At 40.8% G+C, this 20,262-nt stretch overlaps 1 protein-coding gene across 3 annotated transcripts in view; it reads left to right on the top strand.

The window, feature by feature from the left end:
- Positions 1–20,262, top strand: part of PRKN (parkin RBR E3 ubiquitin protein ligase) — a 1,278,888-nt gene that overhangs the window by 1,077,915 nt on the left and 180,711 nt on the right. For all 3 annotated transcript variants that reach the window (XM_084622668.1, XM_084622669.1, XM_084622667.1), the window contains one exon: positions 577–638. In XM_084622668.1, the coding sequence (XP_084478794.1) occupies positions 577–638 (62 nt within the window). The remainder of the gene's footprint in view (positions 1–576; positions 639–20,262) is intronic.

Here is a 20,262-nt window from a genome sequence, read left to right as displayed (position 1 = left end):
TCTCTTTTTCTTGTATTTGGTTTGTGTTTTACTCCAAGGAGTGATAGTTACATGTGCTAAGTGGATTATACTGGAGACAGCCAAAAAGTATAGTGGTATCTGAGGCCTGCAAAATCTGTGAAATCCTGCAGGGACTCAAGGAAAGCTTGTGTTATGCTTAGAAATGGGCCCAGGCCATTATTTGGATCTGAATTGAGTTGTGTTCAGTTCCAGGCTTTTGATGAGAATCCCTCTAATTACAATATGTTGACTCCTACACTTAGGGGCTGGCAGTATTTTCATCTCTCTCTCTTTCCTGTTTGTAGCCCTTTAGGAAAAGCGCTAAGATATACAGAACATGACCTTTCAAAGCATTCCTGTGTGTTCTGAAACGTGGTAGGATTCGTTTGGTAGCTGGTTTTCAGTGTTCAGATGCCTATAGAACTGTAGCTTATCTTTCTAATTTGTTTCATGTAATCTTTTTTTGTCTAATGTGATCTGTATATCCAGTCCTCGCTGCATCTACGCATGGTATACTGCTGCCCAAAAATACGAACAGTGAATTCTAAAATGCATTTTTTTGTTTCTTTCCAACAGCTGGCTGTCCAGACTCCTTGATTAAAGAGCTTCATCACTTCCGAATTCTGGGAGAAGAACAGGTGAGTTAACATCTCAAAGGCAGCATCATAGTGTCATGAAAGATAGATGCTAATGAGACAGTTTCTTTTCTCTCCAGGGAAGCAGAGTATGTCTCATGGCCCCCCAGTGCCTTGAAATGGGGAAGAAAAACACACAGGAGATGTGTGTGAGAATATTTTTTTTAATCTATCCATCAGCCTTGACAGGTTATTAATTGGTACATCTGCTATCTGCCACAGCTTTTCAACTCAGGATTCCAGCAGTAAACAGTCTCTGTAAAGTGGCAGATAGGCAAACAAGAAAATACAAGGATGAAGTCTACCTAAGGGATTGATATTTAAAGCTATCTTTGATATTATCTATATCTTTTTCTGGTCCAGAACTTTTCTTTATTTTTAAAAGCCTATTATTCAAAACTATAACAACATTTTGAATGTGTATAGCATTTTCTATATGAGACCCTCAAAGCACCTCATAAATATTAAACAAACTAAGCCTCACAACACCCAGGGGGCTGCGTTTCATGGCGGGGGAGCTGATCACCTTATCAGCTCCCGCGCTGCAAAGCACAGCCCCTGCTGGCACCACTCCATGCATGCCCAAGACTTGCAGTTTGGTGGGGGCAATGTGGCCACCTTCCCCCAAACTACATTAATTTTTAAAAGCGGAGGGCATGGTCCCCCAACCTCCCTAGTTCCAACGCCCCTGGCTGGATCCCAGTCAGACCTTTTCGGGAAGCCACAGTGAAGTGAAGAGGGACTGTAAGCCTACGCTTTCAGTCTGGATGGTGAGAGACATGGGTCTGCACCCGAGAGAGGTGACAGCTAGGAACTGGAAACCGTAAGATGTTGCCCTACAGGAAGACTGGTGTGTGTGTGGAGGGGATTGTGGGGTGGGATGCAGTTAACCCTGAAACTGTGACACACCTAAGTACAGAGATTACTGTAGTTATGTTATCTACCCACAAAAGCAAAATTGTAACAAGTCTAATGATGACTTTTGTAACACTGCCTGGAACTAGTGTGCACGTTTAAAATTAACAGTTGGGAAGCAACTAATGAGAGAAAGTCTTTGGTCTGAAAAAAAAATGAAGAAAATGAAAATACATCTAAATTAGGAAAACAGGTTCTACAAAAGCCAAGGGGAAGAAAGGAAGGACTCAGGGAATTTTCTTACCCACATGACCAGACAGCACATATTTTACTTTTTTCAGTCTTTAAAAATGTGTCTGTCATATGCTGTATTCATGTGTACAATAGAAAACCATACTGCTTCCAACTTGCCCATTGGGACTAACAGTTTCTACCCATCTTAACCCCTTACATCCTCTTCAACCCATCCCCCTCTTAAAAGCCTAAGGAGGTGTTGTAGCAACCAGGCAAGGTACTAACGAACTTCAACAGGACTTTATTTTTAAAGTGGAAACCTCTTTACCAAGCTGCTATTACACCCTCGGTAGCTCTCACTCCGTCTCCTCAATTTCCACCCTCCCCCTTCCTGTTTCCTGTCCCAACAGCCAGTGCTCCCAGTTCTAATAATTACAAGCAGCATCTAAACACCACATTCCCTCCTCTCTTAAGAAACTCTTCCAATTAAAGTAAACATTAATATGAAACAAGACACTATACTGTTCGCAGAAATATTACACTGAAAACTCTGTAGATAATACATAACATAGTCTCTAGTCCAGACAGGTGGTCATCGCTCAAGCCCCAGTTCCAGTGCAATGTCTTGTTGTGTTGATACTACGGTGAAGTCATCCAGTGCAGACTGGGTGTTGCCATAATCTCTTCTTGGTGCATAGACAGGTGCAAGATAAGAAGCATTCCATACCTGCCCATCAGAAAGTCGATCGGTGTAAGGTCCCTTCTTCTCTATGATTTTAAGAGGAGCTGTGAATTTATGGTTTTCATATTCTAATGAAGGAACCACATTCAAACTTTGGTTCCTTAGCACCCCGTCGCTTGTCTGTGAAAGACTTATACTTTGCTTGGTTCTGTTCAACTGTTTTTCTCACATCATCCTCGATTGGGGCATCAGGTCGTGCCTTTAACAGTCCAGCAATGTTCAGTTTAGTATTCATCTGTTTCCCATGCAGTAACTCTGTGGGCGATCTTTTCATTGTTGCATGTCGTGTAGTCTGGTATGCTTGCAAGAAATCAGTAGTGAAGGTTCTCCACAATCGCCCTTCCAGTTTAGCTGTTTGCAAACTCTCTTTCAAACTTCTGTTAAACCATTTGATTTCCCCATTGGCTTGAGGGTAATATAGGGATGACCTTCTGTGTAAAATGTTCCTCTCTGCTAGAAAAGTTTCAAACTCCAGGGAAGTAAATTGACTACCATTATCTGAAACCAGTTCTTTGGGGTTACCTTCCCCACTAAAAACTGAAGAGAAGAACTTAATTACTGCAGCAGAAGAGATTTGCGATGTAAACGCTACCTCAGGCCACTCGTTCACCTGCACATCCACCAATGTGATATATGCCATCATGTGCCAGCAATGCCCCTCTGCCATGTACATTGGTCAAACTGGACAGTCTCTACGTAAAAGAATAAATGGACACAAATCAGATGTCAAGAATTATAACATTCATAAACCAGTCGGAGAACACTTCAGTCTCTCTGGTCACGCAATCACAGACATGAAGGTCGCTATCTTAAAACAAAAAAACTTCAAATCCAGACTCCAGCGAGAAACTGCTGAATTGGAATTCATTTGCAAATTGGATACTATTAATTTAGGCTTAAATAGAGACTTGGAGTGGCTAAGTCATTATGCAAGGTAGCCTGTTTCCTCTTGTTTTTTCCTACCCCCCCCCCAGATGTTCTGGTTTAACTTGGATTTAAACTTGAAGAGTGGTCAGTTTGGATGAGCTATTACCAGCAGGAGAGTGAGTTTGTGTGTGTATGGGGGTGGGGGGATGTGAGAAAACCTGGATTTGTGCAGGAAATAGCCCAACTTGATTGTCATGCACATTGTGTAAAGAGTTGTCACTTTGGATGGGCTATCACCAGCAGGAGAGTGAATTTGTGGGGGGGGGGGTGGAGGGTGAGAAAACCTGGATTTGTGCTGGAAATGGCCCACCTGATGATCACTTTAGATAAGCTATTACCAGCAGGACAGTGGGGTGGGAGGAGGTATTGGTTCATATTCTCTGTGTATATATAAAGTCTGCTGCAGTTTCCACGATATGCATCTGATGAAGTGAGCTGTAGCTCACGAAAGCTTATGCTCTAATAAATTGGTTAGTCTCTAAGGTGCCACAAGTACTCCTTTTCTTTTTGCGAATACAGACTAACACGGCTGTTACTCTGAAACCAGTCTATTAAAGTGACGGCAGTCACTTGGAGCAGTATCAAAGGGTCCTACAATGTCAATCGCCACTTTTTCCCATGCAGATTCAGGAACAGGAACAGGCTGTAATGGAGGGGTACATTTCACTGCTGTCTTATCATGCATTTGGCAAGTGACACAGGATTTTAGTCCAGCCTGTGAAATTGTATGCCTCAGAACGGAGAGTTCAGTTTGTCTAAATTTGCATTTGGACCTATTGAGCTTGAGGCCTGCTTTGCTGATGCAGTTTAGTACAGACTGCAGGTTATTGTCATGCTCCTCAGAAGTGTTTCCAAACACGATAATATCATCCAGATAGCACTGAACTCCATGTTGATTCTTCAGAATCAATTACATCATTTTTTGGAAGGCACTTGGGGCAGATGTGAGACCGTATGGTACATGTTTAAAATGGAATAGTCCCTCATGTGTAATAAATACTGTGAGGTCTCTGCTATCTTCATGCAACATAACCTGGTAGTATGCGCTCTGCAAATCAAGAGTAGAAAACATCTTTGCTCCATGGAGTTCTGCAAATACTTCTTCTATGTGAGGAAGAGGATGGCTGTCAATCACAATAGCTTTATTTGACTCCCTTAAGTACACACAAAGGCGAATGCCTCCACCCTTCTGCGTCACTACTATAGGTGAAACCAATTCTGAGGAGTCAGTCTCTTCAATAATGTCCTTTTGAACAAGTTTTCTCAGTTCCTCTGAAACAGCTTCCCTGACTGAAAATGGTAAGTGCCGTACAGGCATCACATTATTCTACATTTTAACTTTATGCAGAAACCCATAAGCACAGCCGAGTTTCTATTCAACCTGGTGTTGGGTCCCAGCTGAAACTGGTGTGTGTACCGCAAGAGTGCTTTGCTGAGGAAGATCAATTCGTCCATTAACTACCCTGAGATTTAAAGCAGCCAATAAATCTCTGCCAAGGATAGGAGTGCCTTTGTGGACAATGTAGAACTCTGCAGTTACACAGCAATCCCCAAAAGTAACTGCTGCTGGCAGGCAGCCACGTACTGGAATATGGTTTTTCAAATAGCACACCAACTGAAGTTTGGGTTCAGTAAGAGACACATCTTTAAAGTAATGCAAATAGATGGAATCAGGTAGTATAGATACTGCTGAGCCAGTGTCCAACATTAGCTGAATAGAGTGTGGTTTGCCTGAGGGTATGGCGGAAACGTTTACCGTGCACTTTATTTGTTCTGGAATATGTGCAGTAGTCCACGCTCCATTTTGTCCATTTTGTCCACGCTCAGCACAGTAACATCTGGTATTGTAACTGCATGCACCTGTTGATTGAACTGGCTGCTGTGACATACTTTAGCAAAATGCCCAATCTTTTTGCAATGATTGCACTGAGCTACTTTTGCCGGACAACCTGTGTAGCTTGCAAGGTGTTGTGGGGATCCACAGCGAAAGCATGCTTTTACTGTGTTTTGAATTTGCTGATCTGGTGATTTTTCATTAGTTTTCCTCTTGGAGTCGTTTGTCTGCAGCGACAGTGAACTTTTCTGCAAAGGAGTCACAGCCTGGACTGAGCCTCCTGTATCCATGCTCATTATTTTGGCTTCAGCTGTAGCTGACTCAATCTGAGTAGCAATGGTTATTGCTTTTTCTAGTGTAAGTTATGGTTCTTGAAGTGTTCTCTTACATGAAGCATTGTTGTTTTCTCAATGAGCTGGTCTCTGATCATCTCATCTGCCATATTCCCAAAGTCACAAGTTACAATCAGACTCCTCAGGGAAGCAATATACTGCATTATAGTCTCCCCTGTTTTCTGCTCACGCTGGCGAAATCTCTAGTGATTAACTACTACATTCACTTTTGGCACAAAAAAGTTCTTTAATCCAGTGAGTGCAGTCTCATATTTATCATCTGCAAAGGGAAAAGTATAAAATATATGCTGCCCTTCTGCTCCAAGGCAGTGGATTAGCAGAGCATGCTTTCTTACTTCAGAAATCTCTGTAGCACTGATTGCAAGCAGATAAGTCTCAAACATATGGATCCAGGCAGTAAAAGCAATTGGAGGCTCACCTGGGCTTTGCAGAAAGGGTGCAGGTGGGTTCAGAGAAAGAAGATCCCATCCTCATCGCTAAAATGTTGTAACAACCAGGCAAGGTACTAACGAACTTCAACAGGACTTTATTTTTAAAGTGGAAGCTTCTTTACCAAGCTGCTGCTGCACCCTCGGTAACTCTCACTCAGCCTCCTCAACTCCCCCACCCTTCCTGTTTCCTGTCCTTTCAGACTCCCAACAGCCAGTGCTCCCAATTCTAATAATTACAGGCAGCATCTAAACACCACAGGAGGATAGATGCACCTTGCAATATGATTAGTGTAGATCGGTTTTTAATGTCTCCGACACTGTGGTATCAGAGCTCACAGAAATTCAAATAAAGCAAATGTGAAATTCTCTCTCTCTCTCTCTCTAATGCTGTACTATCCTCTCCTCCATCTGGGGCTTGATCCTGCGAGGTGCTGAACATGCTGACCACCAATAGCCAATAGGAGATGAGGATGCTTGGCACCTGGCAGGACAAACTGTTGGAGAACATACTGACTGTGTGTGCCTGGTTTCTTTATCTAAACATGAACAGTGAGGGAAAACTAGTGCAAATAGATGTTTTTTTACGTTTAATTTGGGAGATGGTAAGTTCTGTGGTTATGCTGGTATCTGGTGAAAAGGAGTTCCATAGCAATGGGTCACCCACCAGAATACTTAGAGTGGTTGTAGAGAGAGTTGAATCTCAATTATGTGAACTCCAGAGTTCCTGTTAAGTATAGCTATCGTGATAGGCATTGTGCACCTATTAATATAGATATTAAGTCTATATCCTTAATAACCTCAACCTGGTGAAAGGTAGCAAGTTTAGCTTGACTCATATAAAACTTTATAAAATTAAGCAAAAGTAAGAGACAAACTGATACAACCTGGATTTGTTTAAACTGAAAGAACTGATTAGGAGTCTTCAAGTTTCCTGATAAGGTTACAAAATTGCTTTAGCGACACACCAGGCCAGTGCAAGAAACCGAAAGAAGTGGCCATAATTTGGATCACCAGATAAGTGTTTTGACTGGAGACAGTTTTAATAGATGAGGTGTCAACTAGAGCTGGTCAGAACATGCTTTTTGTATTTGTTCCCTCCTCCACCTTCCCCACATGCAGAAAATTGTGAGTTTTCAACAAATAAAGTGAAATTATTGCTAAAAAAAAAAAAACTTCACCCAGAAAATCAAAATATTTTGTTTTGAAATATTGAAATTTTCCATGGAGAGCGGACATTTTTAATGACAAATTTAGTTTAATCCAAAACCCAGGTTCCTGTTTAAAAAAAAGAAAAAGAAAATCCCAGTTTCAACAGACATTTTTTGAACAATATCATCCATTTTTTGCACATTGTTTTACTTGGTAACTTGTTCAGGACTGTGGGCTGAACAGTTTGAAGAAGCTAACTTGCAGAAGAGGGATTGATTTTCACTGTCATAGCTATAATTGCTTGCTTGAAAGAAGTGTTGTGTCACCACGCCAGAGCTAGTCTGTGTACATCCACCCTGTGCTAGAAATCATACTTTCCAGCTGTGGTGCAGGCACAGCCTTAGACTGTAAGCCCTTTGGAGCAAGGATGCTCTTTTTATTCTGTGTTTGTACAGTGCTAAGCGCAATGGTATCCTCACCCATAGTCTGGGTTCCTACGTGGCACCGCAACACAAATAATACCTCTTAACAAGATAAGCCTCTTACCTAGTGCAGGCAGCCAATTTTCCTTCTTCCTGAAATGAAGCCATCCAGATGTTGTCTACTTCTCCTGTCCCCAGGTAGAACCTCTCAGAGTGGGTAGAGGCCTACCTTAAGTATTGGTCCTGGTGCATCATGCTGAGAGGTTTGACGGTGGGGTACAGGTGAGTAGTAGAGCTGCTGGGACTTGTGGCTTGACAGGGGCGTGCTGGCCACTTCCGGGAGCGACATGGGGCCGGGGCAGGCAGGGAGCCTGCCTTAGGTGCAGCCCCACTGCCGTGGGAGAGCACGGTTGACAGGGAGCCGCACTTAGGGTCCATGGGAGCCACCACTGGCTCGTGGGCCTTGAAGTGAAGAACACTGGGCTAGAGAGCTCTAGATCTTGCTTTTGAGTGCCACTCTGCACTGGATTTGGATCCTCTTTTGTAAGAGCTGACCCTCTCCAGATTTGACAGGCCTCATAGGTGCACTGGGTTAGGTTTGATTGTGCCCAGGGGAGCTCTTTAACCCATTCCTGACTGGGATGGAAACCTGTCCCACCACACGGTATATTCATTTCACTGCTACATGCTGTGTTTTGTTGACTTTTTAACTTTATTACTATTAACTGGTTTGTGAAACATTTTTTATTGAAATACAGAGTGTTGGTAAAGCAACACAAATGGATGGCAACAGATTACTGCTCTGCCTCGTCTGTCATGCTTTGAGAGGGTTCCTCATAGTCCTTACTAGTAAAACGTCCAATAGACCTGGGTGAAACTTTTACCTCTGAAATGCAGATTTGGGTCGGCCAAAACATTTCACAATTTCATATTTATTTTGGTTAATTGTTTTGGTCAGATATTTTTTAAATGTCAAAATGAGCTGTGTTGACATTTCTAAAAGGAAATATGTATTTGGGCTAGATTTGCAAGGGGCCTTGTATGCCATTCACAAAATGGAGGAGGCACAGATGGTACTGGTGCCCCAATTGTAGCCCAATGGTTAAGGAATTCAGAATGTGGGAGACCAAGTTTCAAATCCCTGCTCTGAATCCGGCAAAGTGGGGACTAACAGCTTTCTCACATAAGTATTAGGGGGATGCCACTTTCTTTGGTTCCAAATTTCATTTACTTTTAATGTTTAAAAAAAGCAAGTAAAATGTCTGAGGCAACTGAAAAAGAAAACATTTTGTTTTTTATCCGAAATGAAAATTATTTTCATTTTGTTTCCGGTTTGGCTAGTGAACCAAAAAACTGATTATTCATACAGCTCTAGTCTCCAAAGGCAATCTTCTTCAGAAACACTTGCAGGAGAAGGGACATCCTAGTGTTTTGGCTTTTCGTTATCTATCTTCTTGTGGTTTCCTGGTGTATTATAACATGAAGGAAATGCAGCAAGAGTGGTTCTGGTTGGTTTGGGTCTTCGTTGTGTAAGTTCTCCCAATGTACAAAGCTCTTGTTCTGTACAAACCAATAAACATAAAGAGAATCTCCAGAACAGACTGCCTCAGCAGAGCCAAAATCTAAACTTTTGCATGTTACCACAATTGAGATTTTAGCTGTTTGGGACTTCACCCGCCTGTCCCTCCCTCCCCCGTGAAGTTTGATTTCATCATTCATAATCCTTCATTTTCACTTGGATAAGGTTCAGCCCTCTATCTAACCACTTCACTTCATAGGTACATGACAGATGCTGAGGACTGGGAGGAAAGATTTATTAGCTAAGGACCCGCTGAAAAATAAAACAGTATAAGAAAGTCAGTCTCCTACAGAGCAGCTATTTGTCCTGTGAGGCTGGCTTTCTCTGTGATTAAATGGAAATGAGTTCACGAGTAATGATATTACAAGCTGCTTACAAAAATATGCTAAAGATGCAGCAAATGTAAATGTGGGCTCTGTCCAAATACTGTATAAGGCAAAGGCGGCAAAGAGTCTTGTGGCACTTTATAGTCTGTTAGTCTATAAGGTGCCACAGGACTCTTTGCCACTTTTACAGATCCAGACTAACACGGCTACTTGTATAAGACAAGTAATTCAACAACAAGCTAGAGAAAAGAGCGGGTGTGCTTCGATTCAGACCTAAACACTACAGTGTACTAACACAGTAAGATTACTGGCAATCTGTATGGAACTGTGTTATGGATTCTTCCTAATGACTCTGAGAAACTTTCTTCTTTTTTTCCCCAAGAGTGATAAAAAACATGTTTAATTGTTTAAATGGAATATTGTGATTCATGAATAAAATAGCTATGTGTGAGGGGCAAAAGAGAAAACAAATAATGCAGGAGAAATCTGCTGCTGTACCTGAGTGCCCCCAACAGGACATAGCATAGAGAAAGCAGATGACAGGCTAGTGACAAGGAAAGAAGCTGCTCAGTAATGTATAGCTAGACCTCTCTGCTATATTGTCAATTCTGACAGTGTTGCATAATGTATTGGCCAGTTTCTTGATATTTTGACAGTGGAGTGATCCATTTCAACAGATCTCTCATTAGCTGCTGTTGCTGCAACTCATTGCAGTCTTTTCTTTGGGAACATTTTGGATGTTGTATCCCTTGAATCAGAGTAAGCCTTCTGGGAGGCACTCCATTCTTCAGCAAAATTCCTTTGTGCATTAGGAGATTTTGTGCAAAGGAGCCTCCCCAGTGTTGGAATTTTGCAGAAGCACTGTCCCAGGATGGTGTGTATCTGAACAATCTTTTGCTATGTGTGGTAGCTTTAAACAGCTGTTTATGTTATATGAGGTGTGACAGTAGTGCTGAGAGAATTCTGGGGGGTGTGTGTGTGTAAATAATCATAGAAATGTAGGACTAGAAGGGACCTTGTCAGGTCATCTAGTTCAGTCCCCTGCACCGAGGCAAGACTAAGTATTATCTAGACCATCCCTGACAGGTGTTTGTCTAAACCGTTCTTAAAAACCTCAAATGATGGAGATTTCACAACCTCCCTAGGTAATTTATTTTAGTGCTTAACTACCCTGACAGTTAGGAAGTTTTACCTAACTAGATCTCCCTTGCTGCACTTTATGCCCATTACTTCTTGTCCTGTTCTCAGTGGTTAAGGAGAACAATTTTTCACTTTCCTTTTTATAACTGTGAGGGATCTTGAGCTTCGAATGCAGGCCCATGTGTCCTTTGGCCACAACTGACACCCAGCAGCTCACCTGAGTTACCAGAAAAGGGAACCAGTGAAGTGCTGGCTTGCAGAGGGCCCTTACCCTGAAGCTCCTGATTGAGGGAAACATCCAACAACCCTGACTGGCTGAGGAGCTCTATATAAACCAGGAAGCAACACAGGAAGTTGTCAGAGCAATTAGAGAAATCCCTGGCTGGCTGCTACAATGGACCCCTCCTGTTTATCTGGTTCCTGAATCCTGCATTCCTGCCTGCTTATGGTTCCTGTCCTTATCCCAGACCCTCCTCTATTCCCAGTTCTTGCTTTCCTGACATACTCCAGGTCCCTGCTCTGATGTCTTACTCTTGCACTGGCTCTGGCTCTGATGCCTGGCCTTGGAACCTAATATGTCTCCAGCTCTGACCGCTAGGCTTGACCGCCCACACCCTGGTTATTGTAATAACAAACTTTTACATACTTAATGTAACATTCATTCATATTTTAAAATAAATTTGCTGAAAATGTGCTTGTGCCCTTTTTGTACTATGTTTCCATCACATATAGTACTGAATGAGTTTGATGGTATGAATATTTGTGGAACCAGTGAATTTTAAGTGTATGTTAAAGAATATTCACATGAAGTGAATTTTGAACTCATTATCACATTACATTCATCCAATCAGTAAACAGGAATACGTCTGACGAGTTTAAAGTAGTCAACAGTTTGGAGTTTGAATTTCAAATATACTACTGCAACAAAGTGGTCGTAACTGTCTATGTACCAAGAATTACTCATATAAATTGTTAAGCAAATAATTTCAATTTAGAAATTTCAAATTGAGAAAATTGTCAGCTGCCCCTGGAAAATTCACAAACAGAGAGAAATAATATTCATTAGATAAATTATTTGCTGTGGAGAATTTGCCCAGGTCTTTCCAATACCTAGGTAACCCTGAGAAAATTGTGGGCTGTTTTGTTAATATGGAGTTTCATCCTCAAATCTTTCTCTTTCATGAATATAAGTCTCTTCCTATCTGTTGGCTACCTCATTGTCTTGTCCTCTCTCCCCTTCTCTTTTTTCCTTTGTTGACTCCATCCATTCCCTTGGCTTCAGCTATATTTTTCTGCCAGTGACTTCTGAATCCACCTCTCAGCACCTGTCCTCTACTCATCTGTTCAGCCTCAGATCTCCATCTAACTCTCAACTCAATCATTGTGTATGCCACCACAGTCCCAAACTCACTCTCTCTCTGAAACTGAGATATGTTTGCACTCCTGATCCCTCCCTACCACCTCTTATCTCTGTTCCCATTAACTATGTCATGAGCTTTACAGTGTCCCAATGTCATCACCAGTGACTTTTCTCTACTCCCACCAAATCCAGTCACTTACCTCCTTTATGAATATCTTCAAAACATGTTCTTTCCTGACTACACCTACAGCTAGAATTCTTTTCTGCACCTTGGCCTCTCCTGATAACTCTAACCTTATCCTCTCTGCCTTCCCCAATACTCTCTTCTCCTTCCACACAATGTAAAAGTTCACTGTTAAAGTCATCTTGCTCTCTTCTGTCACTGAGAAGGCATCATGATATTTCTTAAATCCTTTCACTGGCTTTTCATCTCTAAACTGGAGAAAAAAAATCCAATCTCCTGAACCTCACTGTCAAGGCCCTACATGCCTCTCTTATATCTGCTTTCATGTCCCACACCCCCCTTCTCACCACCTATATTTTTCATAGTCTTCTCTCCTTGCTTCTTATTTTATTTCCTTTTCTCAGCTTCATGCCTTCTTTCATGCTGTCCCATAAACTTAAAATAATCTCCCCTTTTTTGTCCATCTTGCACCCTCTCCTTCAAATTCCTTCTTTGCAGCAATTTTCATCTACAAATCATCCTGCACAGGGCTTATCATTGGCTTCTTATCTGAAATATTCTCTTGTTTTTAAGGACCAGATTCACCTTGGTCTTTATGCTTTTGCACAATTGCAGAGGGAGCCCAAGATGCCTTATCTGGCATTTCATGGCCCTCAAGATCCAGGCAGAATTCCAGCCCAGGAACTAAGAGCACAGTTCCTTTCCTGCTCCCCATGCCTGCATGCATAATGTCCCAAAGGGAACAGAGAGGAGGTGGTACCATAGTTTCACCCTTCCCCATCCCAGCCAGCCAACAGTGGGTGGCCAATAGCACAGGAGTTGTAAAGTGGCAGAGTGCTCTGCACAAATGAGGAAGAGCCAGGAACTCCTGAATTCTAATCCATCATCTCCCTTTGTGTGAATGTCAGTTACTCCCTCACTTCCTATTTATAATCATATTTACATACCTGATAGATTTTTTTAAAGTATTTATGTTAGCACTAGGTATCTTATATTTTTTGGATTTTGGTATCAAATAATTGCATTATGTACATTTTAGATATATATTATAAACATGTGACAAAAATTACCTAAAATGCTAAGTCCACCTATAGACTAGGAGCCTCCAAAATTAATTTTAAAATATACAGGTGATTATTTTATTTATGGGAATAGTAAAAACAACCTGACCCTAGCAAGTGGATTTTTTCCCTCTGAAACACCCTTACTTGGAGTTTTAAAAAGTAATTAAATTACCTTTTAAATATTAGAAATTCTTGATTTGCAGCTATCATTAAACTTTAGCCTGGGAATTGTACTATCAGATGTTCTTAGATACGTAGAAAGAAAAAGCAATATACATAATTTTTAAAATACAGAATTACAATATTGCTTATGCTATTTTAGAGAGCCCTGGCAAGTAAGTAATGTTTTCAGAAACATATTTCAGAATGGTTTTGTGCACCTAGCTATTAGAGGCTTGTTTAATCTCCAAATCTTAACACAGCTGAGCAGATTCTGATCCCCACTTACACCAGTTTTATACTCATGTCGATCAGGAGTAACTCTGTTAAAGCCACTGGATTTACACTTAAGTGAGAGAAAACCAGGCCTAATATATGGTGGCTAGAAAATCAGGAACTGTTCAGAGCTCCAAGTGGATCCCATGAAGGAATGGGAAGTGGGAGGGGGAGGATATTATGATTGTCCAGCTTCCATCTATATGCCCCTCTCCATTAGGAGGTCCCTGCTAAATCTGTAAGTGCCAAACTGTGCATACCTCAACATCAAGATGTGGTGGAAACTGCAGCTTAAGTTTGTCTTTTCATAGATTTCTCTCTGGGAAGGAATGATCTGGACTTCATTTAAGTGCTAGATAACCACGCTGGACTTTAGAAGTTCTCTGTTTAGCCTAAGAATATATACAGTTCAGCATTGGCCGGGGCACTAGAAGCTTCTGTAGTCTGCTTTTCCAATGTAGTTCTACCCTGATCTGAAGGCACTACTTCAAGTATATAAAAGTCTTAGGTTCATTAAATCATTGCCTCCTCCCGCCCCCACCCGAGACTGGCAACAAGCATGACATTTAATACCATTTCTGATCAGAAGTTTCGTTGGTTGGTATTTTACATAGACCTTTCATAGAGTTTAAGGCCAGAAGGGACCATCAGATTATCTAGCATGACCTCCTGGGTTACACATACCATCAGATTTCACTTAAATACCCCATTACTGAGTCCAATGACTTCTGTTAGAAGTATTTCAGACTCAGGAGATTCAACTGCTGTGTGCCATAGGCAGAGAATAGGAGAGACTCAGGTGCCACCCATGCTGGATTTGTCAGCATATCATTTAGAAAGCTATCTATTCTTGTCTTAAAGACTCCAAGCCCTGGTGAGTTACACTGTTACAATGTTACAATTAAACTCACTGCTAGGAAATTGCATTTTATTTCAAGATTGTATTTGTCTAACTTCAGCTTCCAGCTAGTGAATCTTGTTATTAATTAAACTTGTTTCTCAGCAAGATTAGAAGCTACCTCAGTCCAGTGAATATCGTTTCCACGTATAAATACCTATAGATGGTGATCAAATCACCTCTCAACCTTCTCTTTGATAAGCTGAATAGGTTGAGCTCCTTAAGCTTCACATCCTGAGGCTTGTTTTCCAGCCCCTGGATCATTTTTGTGGCCCTCCTTTGAACTCTTTCATATTTCCCATCCTTCACGAAACATGAACACCAGTACAGGACATAGTATTCTAGCAGTGGTCTTATCAATACTGTGTATAGAGGCAAAATTGCTTCCCTACTTCTGTTAGATATTCCCCTTCTTATACATCCAGAAATTGCTTTAGCCCTTTTTGCCACAGCTTTGCACTGAGAGCTCAAATTCAGGTGGTTATCTTCATTGATCCCCAAGTCCTTCTCTGAGTCATTGCTTTCCACACAGTCTCCCCCATTCTGTAGTTACAGACCTTCATTCTTTGTCTCAGATGTATTATCTTGCATTTTGCTGTATTAAGATGCATTTTTGTTGGATTGTGGCCATTTCACAAGGTGATTCAGATCAGACCTGTCCTCCTCATTATTTAGTACTGCACCAATCTATGTGTCCTCTGCAAACTTTAACACCAAAGAATGTTATATAATCATCTAGATAATTGATACAAATATTGAATATTGTTGGACCAAGAACCAGTCCCTCTGGAACCCTGCAAGAAATTGTCCTACTCTTTGATGTCTCCCCAGTAACACTACATTTCGAGATTTGTCAGCAAGCCAGTTTTTAAATCATAGAATAATGTGTGTCCTGTTAATTCCACATAATGCAAGCTTTTCACTCAAAATGTCATGGGGAATTAAGGCCTTGTTTAGACCAGAGGGTTACGGCAATGTAAGTTACGCAACTTAAGTTGAAGTAGTTTACATTGACTTAACACAGTTTCTACACTGCTCTGTGTCATCGGGAGATGCTCTCCCATCAACATAGCTTCAATCTCTCATTAAGGTAGAGTACTGAAGTCAAGGGGCGAGCACTCTCCCATTGATTTATCGCATCTTCACCAGACCTGCTAAATCGTTGCTGCTGCATCAATCGCAGCAGTGCCAATTTAGCCCACAGTGAAGACATGTTCTAAGTCAAATGCCTTAGAGAAATCAAGGTTTACTATATCACCACAGTTTCTTTTTTAAAAAAAATCAGACCTGTTATCTTGGTTTTTGGGTTATTTTGGTTGTTTGTTTTTTTTTAAAGAAGACAACAGGTTTGTTTGATAAGACATAACCTTCCATGAAATTATGCTGACTGGCAAAAAGCTATTTTTAGCCTTTAATTCTTTATGGATAGAGTCCAAAATTAACTTTCCATTATTTTATCCAGAATCAACATCAGGCTTACCTGGGTTATCCTTTAAACCCTTTTTAAATATTGGAACTACATTGATAGGCCTCCAATCCTTTGGATTTAGTCCAGGTTTCCAAGATTTATTTAAAAAAATAACAATGATGCAGAGAGTTCCTCGGGTAGTTCTTTTAAGACTCTTACGTGGAAGTAATCCAGTCCTGTGGATGTGAAAATGTTTAATTTGAGCAGCTGCTGACTCACATCCTCCTTTATCACAGATGGTAAACTTTCTATTCTATCCACAACATCATATGGATACTTTCTCCTGCTTCATTTCAAATACAGAAAAGAAATATCTATTGAACATTTTCTGCAGCATTATTTACAATTTTACCATCCACGTCTAGCAATGGACTTATACCTGACCTAGGGATTTTTGTTGGTTTTGTTTCCTAATATGTTTTTAAAATGCCATCTTATTGTGTTTAATCTTACTGGCCATTGATATTTCATTGATTCCTTTAGCTTCCCTTGACACCTACATTTTTTAACTTGTAGCTTATATTCATTGCCCTTTTCCCCTGTTTTTCCTCCTTTTACATATTGATGTTTTATGTTTTAGCAGCGCTTCCAAATCTCCTTTTAACCAGTATGGCTTTTTGGCAAGCTTACCTTCTTTTATGTCTGTGGAAATGTGGCTTTTTGGACATCCAGTTGTTATGTCCTTGAACAATACACAGTTTTTGTAAACACCCGCACTTTAAATTTTGGTTCCCAGTCAGTTATGCTAACCATTGCTTTCAGCTTTGGTAAATTGGCCCTTTAAAGTTCCAAATATACTAAATGCCCAAAAACTTCAAATACCCTCAGCTTTGTGATTACTAGCAACCTTGCTGCATTCAAATCTGTGTCATAATAGTGATAGGCTACCATGTGCCCTTTCCAGTCCCCAGAATGATCTGGTCACCTTCCAGAACTCCTCAGCGGATTTTTCTCCTGTAGCATTAATATATTTTTCATGCAAAAGACTTAGTTGATGGAGTGCTTGTCACTTAAAATTAAGCACAATTTTAAGTGTATTTTAAGTAGGGTGACCAGATAACAACTGTGAAAAAATGGGACAGAGGGTGGGGGGTAATAGGCCCCCATATAAGAAAAAGTCCCAAAAAACGGGACTGTCCCTATAAAAAGAGGACATCTGGTCACCCTAATTTTAAGCATTTTTTTAAATACTGTTAATTGGGAAATTTACACAATACAAGTTTTTTCCATGTTTGTTTATGCATGTATGAAAATTGGCAGTCTCCAGTTATTTACTTATAGATATTTCTGTGGCCTTCATCATAGCAATATCTGAATGCCTCACAAATTTACATCAGATTACTTTTAAAGCTAGTTTCTAACAATGGTAGAAGGCTTGTGGTTGATTCCTTCCATGCTGGATGTCATTATTAAATGGTTGTTTGGGGAAATTTTAATTTCTTTCTGCTTATATGGCCCTCATCACCATAGTACCTGATGATCTCTCAGTTATTAATGGATTTTTATCCTTGCGACATCCCTGTGTGGTAGAGAAGTATCACCCCCACTTTACAGATGGAAAATGGAGGTGCAGAGTAGATCAAGCGTTTTACCTAAAGTTACCCATAACGTGTGTGCCTGAGTCAAAAATTGAATCCAGATCTCTTTAGTAGCTGTCCAGTCCAGTGCCCCGTCCATTAGATCATTCAGAAGTCTGTCTGAAATGGTGGAATATACCTTTATCCTAAGTATAGTTTGTTCAGTTCCAATTGACATTAAAGATACATCCATAAATAATGTATAAGGTGTTCATAAATGATAAATAGATGGGTAATGTTTTCACAGGTGTCTATGTGATTTAGGATCCTAAAACCTATTGTCACGTGTATTTTGCCTATTTCTAAAAATAAGTTAGGTTCCTAAGTCACTTGGACAATTATGAAAATTTCACCTGTTGTAAACATGTTACAGACATGAGTTCTATGTGTTACACATAATGCTAAGTAGAAGGTGTTAGAGAGTTCTAATCCATGATTGTATGCAACTGTCACAGGGTGGTTGGCCCCAGAGAATGAAGTGGATCCAGCTTCCCTGTGCCAGAACAGGTGCTTCCATTTGGTCATTTAAGAGGTAGGGCAGCACCTCAGGACTTTAAGAGACCCGGTGAATTAGAGCTGCTTGAGTGAGAGTGAGGAAAAGAAGCAGGTGAGAGCTGCTAGATACAGAAGGTGTCTCTTGGGGGAAGGCAGAAGGAAAGGAGAGCAGCAAGAGGGGTTTGCTGGCTGGTGTCCCCAAGGCAGAGAGGTAGGGCAGATCCATTGGAAAGGACTGATGGCAAGAGTAGCAGCACAGGGAGGTGCCTGCTGGCTCTAAGCCAGAGTGCCAAAGTTGAAGGCTGGAGAGGGTTGAAGGAAGGGGGAGCACTGGTGCGGTTTAGCAGCTGACATCTCTGTACTGGAGAGCTGGACCCAGAAGAACAAAGAGAGGGTCAGGAGGAGTGAGGGATGCTCCTCTTGTGAGGAAGATCACCCATCAGAGATGCCGTGGGGGTTCCTGCTAGGAAGAGTGGGGTTGCACTCCAGCTGGAAGGGCTGTGGGGGCCATCCTGAAAGAGGGACAGAAGAGGACCAACAAAGAATCCAGGTGTGGCAGAAGACACCGGAATGTGGTCTGTGTTGCATCAATGGCCCTGAGGATATGTGATTTTAAAGATTACTTGTTTATCACCGCAGTGCAAATTATGTTTTGGGAATTTGAATTTTGAACTATTTGCACTGTGTTCTTGTAATAAACCCAGCCCCATGAAGAGGTACTATTGAAGCAAGATAGCCTAAAGTAGAGTCTGTGGGTTACCTCAGGGGAGAAATGGGTGCACTGGTCATGCCAGGGCCTGTTGCAAGAGGGCACTGCAGTTAAGGCTGCCCTCTGACAGCAATCTGTTGCCCTCTTGAATTCTGTAGCAAATGATTTAAACACTTCTTCATTGTGTATTAACCCTTTATAAGCTATTTATAAATGTACCCTTAATATAAAGTGAGATATTTTGTTCTTTAACCTTAGAATACAATGTATATTAGAATATAACTGATTTTTGTTATGACAGAAGACTTGTACAGTTCTGCTTCTTCATTTTCAGTTGATGTCTGGGCCTTTAATTGATCTACAGTATAAACAGAAAAGAAAAATATTGGCAAATGACACCTCTGTAAATGTATCTGAGCTCTAGAGGTGGGAGACAGGTTTGTAAGTGGATAGCCGAATGTGCAAAGCATTTAGTAGGATCTTCTCTGTTTTCCAATTGATCCATTTGTTTGGCTTTTTATGGTATGAAAATCATTCTTGACAGTGCTATAATTGTATAATGATTTGGCATGATTTCTGTGCTGAACCAGTATAACATGTCAAATTCGTTGGACAAAATATGATGCTTTTTTCCCAATGAACCCTGTAAATCCATTTTGCTGCCTATAACTTATGAAGACAGAATTGATTTTTGTCATGAAAATTTTTTTATTACAGTGGGGGAAATCTTGCTGCCTTCTTTTATGTCAAGTTTGAGACTGGAGATCATTTTCTCTTTTCAGCTGAGGATTTATAATGGAAATGCTGACAGACCCTCAACTGTAGTATTGCTGGTGTTTGTGTCTATAATAGGAAGCTACTAACAATCAAACATTCAGCACAATTGAATGTTACCTTTTAAGACAGGGTAAGACAATCTCCCTCCTCACCTTCAGGTCCACTCTGTGCTTTTACAAAAAATGAGGTCCTCAGAGAGCTTTGCAGCTGTGATTACCAGCACTTCCGTTCAAGGCCAGCAGAATGACTCAGAGCACTCAACATATTTACTGCAAGAATCACAAACTTGGTTGAAAATTGATAGATTCCAACATTAAATATTTATCCCATTACCCTGGGATAAATGGGTTCATGCATAATAATATTAAACACCATTTGACTTGTTGAGCCCCCACGTTCAAGGGGACCTTGCAGACACGTGTCATATATGCCTCTCTAAATGCTGATGTCTTCAAATTCCTTTCTAACAAGAAGGCATATAAGATATTAATCCCCAATTTCCAACTGATTTGCTCATGCCTCTCATACACTGAATGATTCTTCTTTAAAAGGGTATTTCTCCAATTAGCTTTTGTATTTTGCTTTGTTCAATATAAAGAGAGATGGATTTTTTTATAGATTTTTCCCAACTGTTTGGAAAAGATTTTATAAAACAGGATATAAGATTA

This window comes from Lepidochelys olivacea (genome assembly GCF_965140295.1).
Source record: "Lepidochelys olivacea isolate rLepOli2 genome assembly, chromosome: 3".
In the NCBI taxonomy this organism is placed as follows: domain Eukaryota; kingdom Metazoa; phylum Chordata; order Testudines; family Cheloniidae; genus Lepidochelys; species Lepidochelys olivacea.
This window is presented reverse-complemented; position numbering and strand designations above follow the sequence as displayed.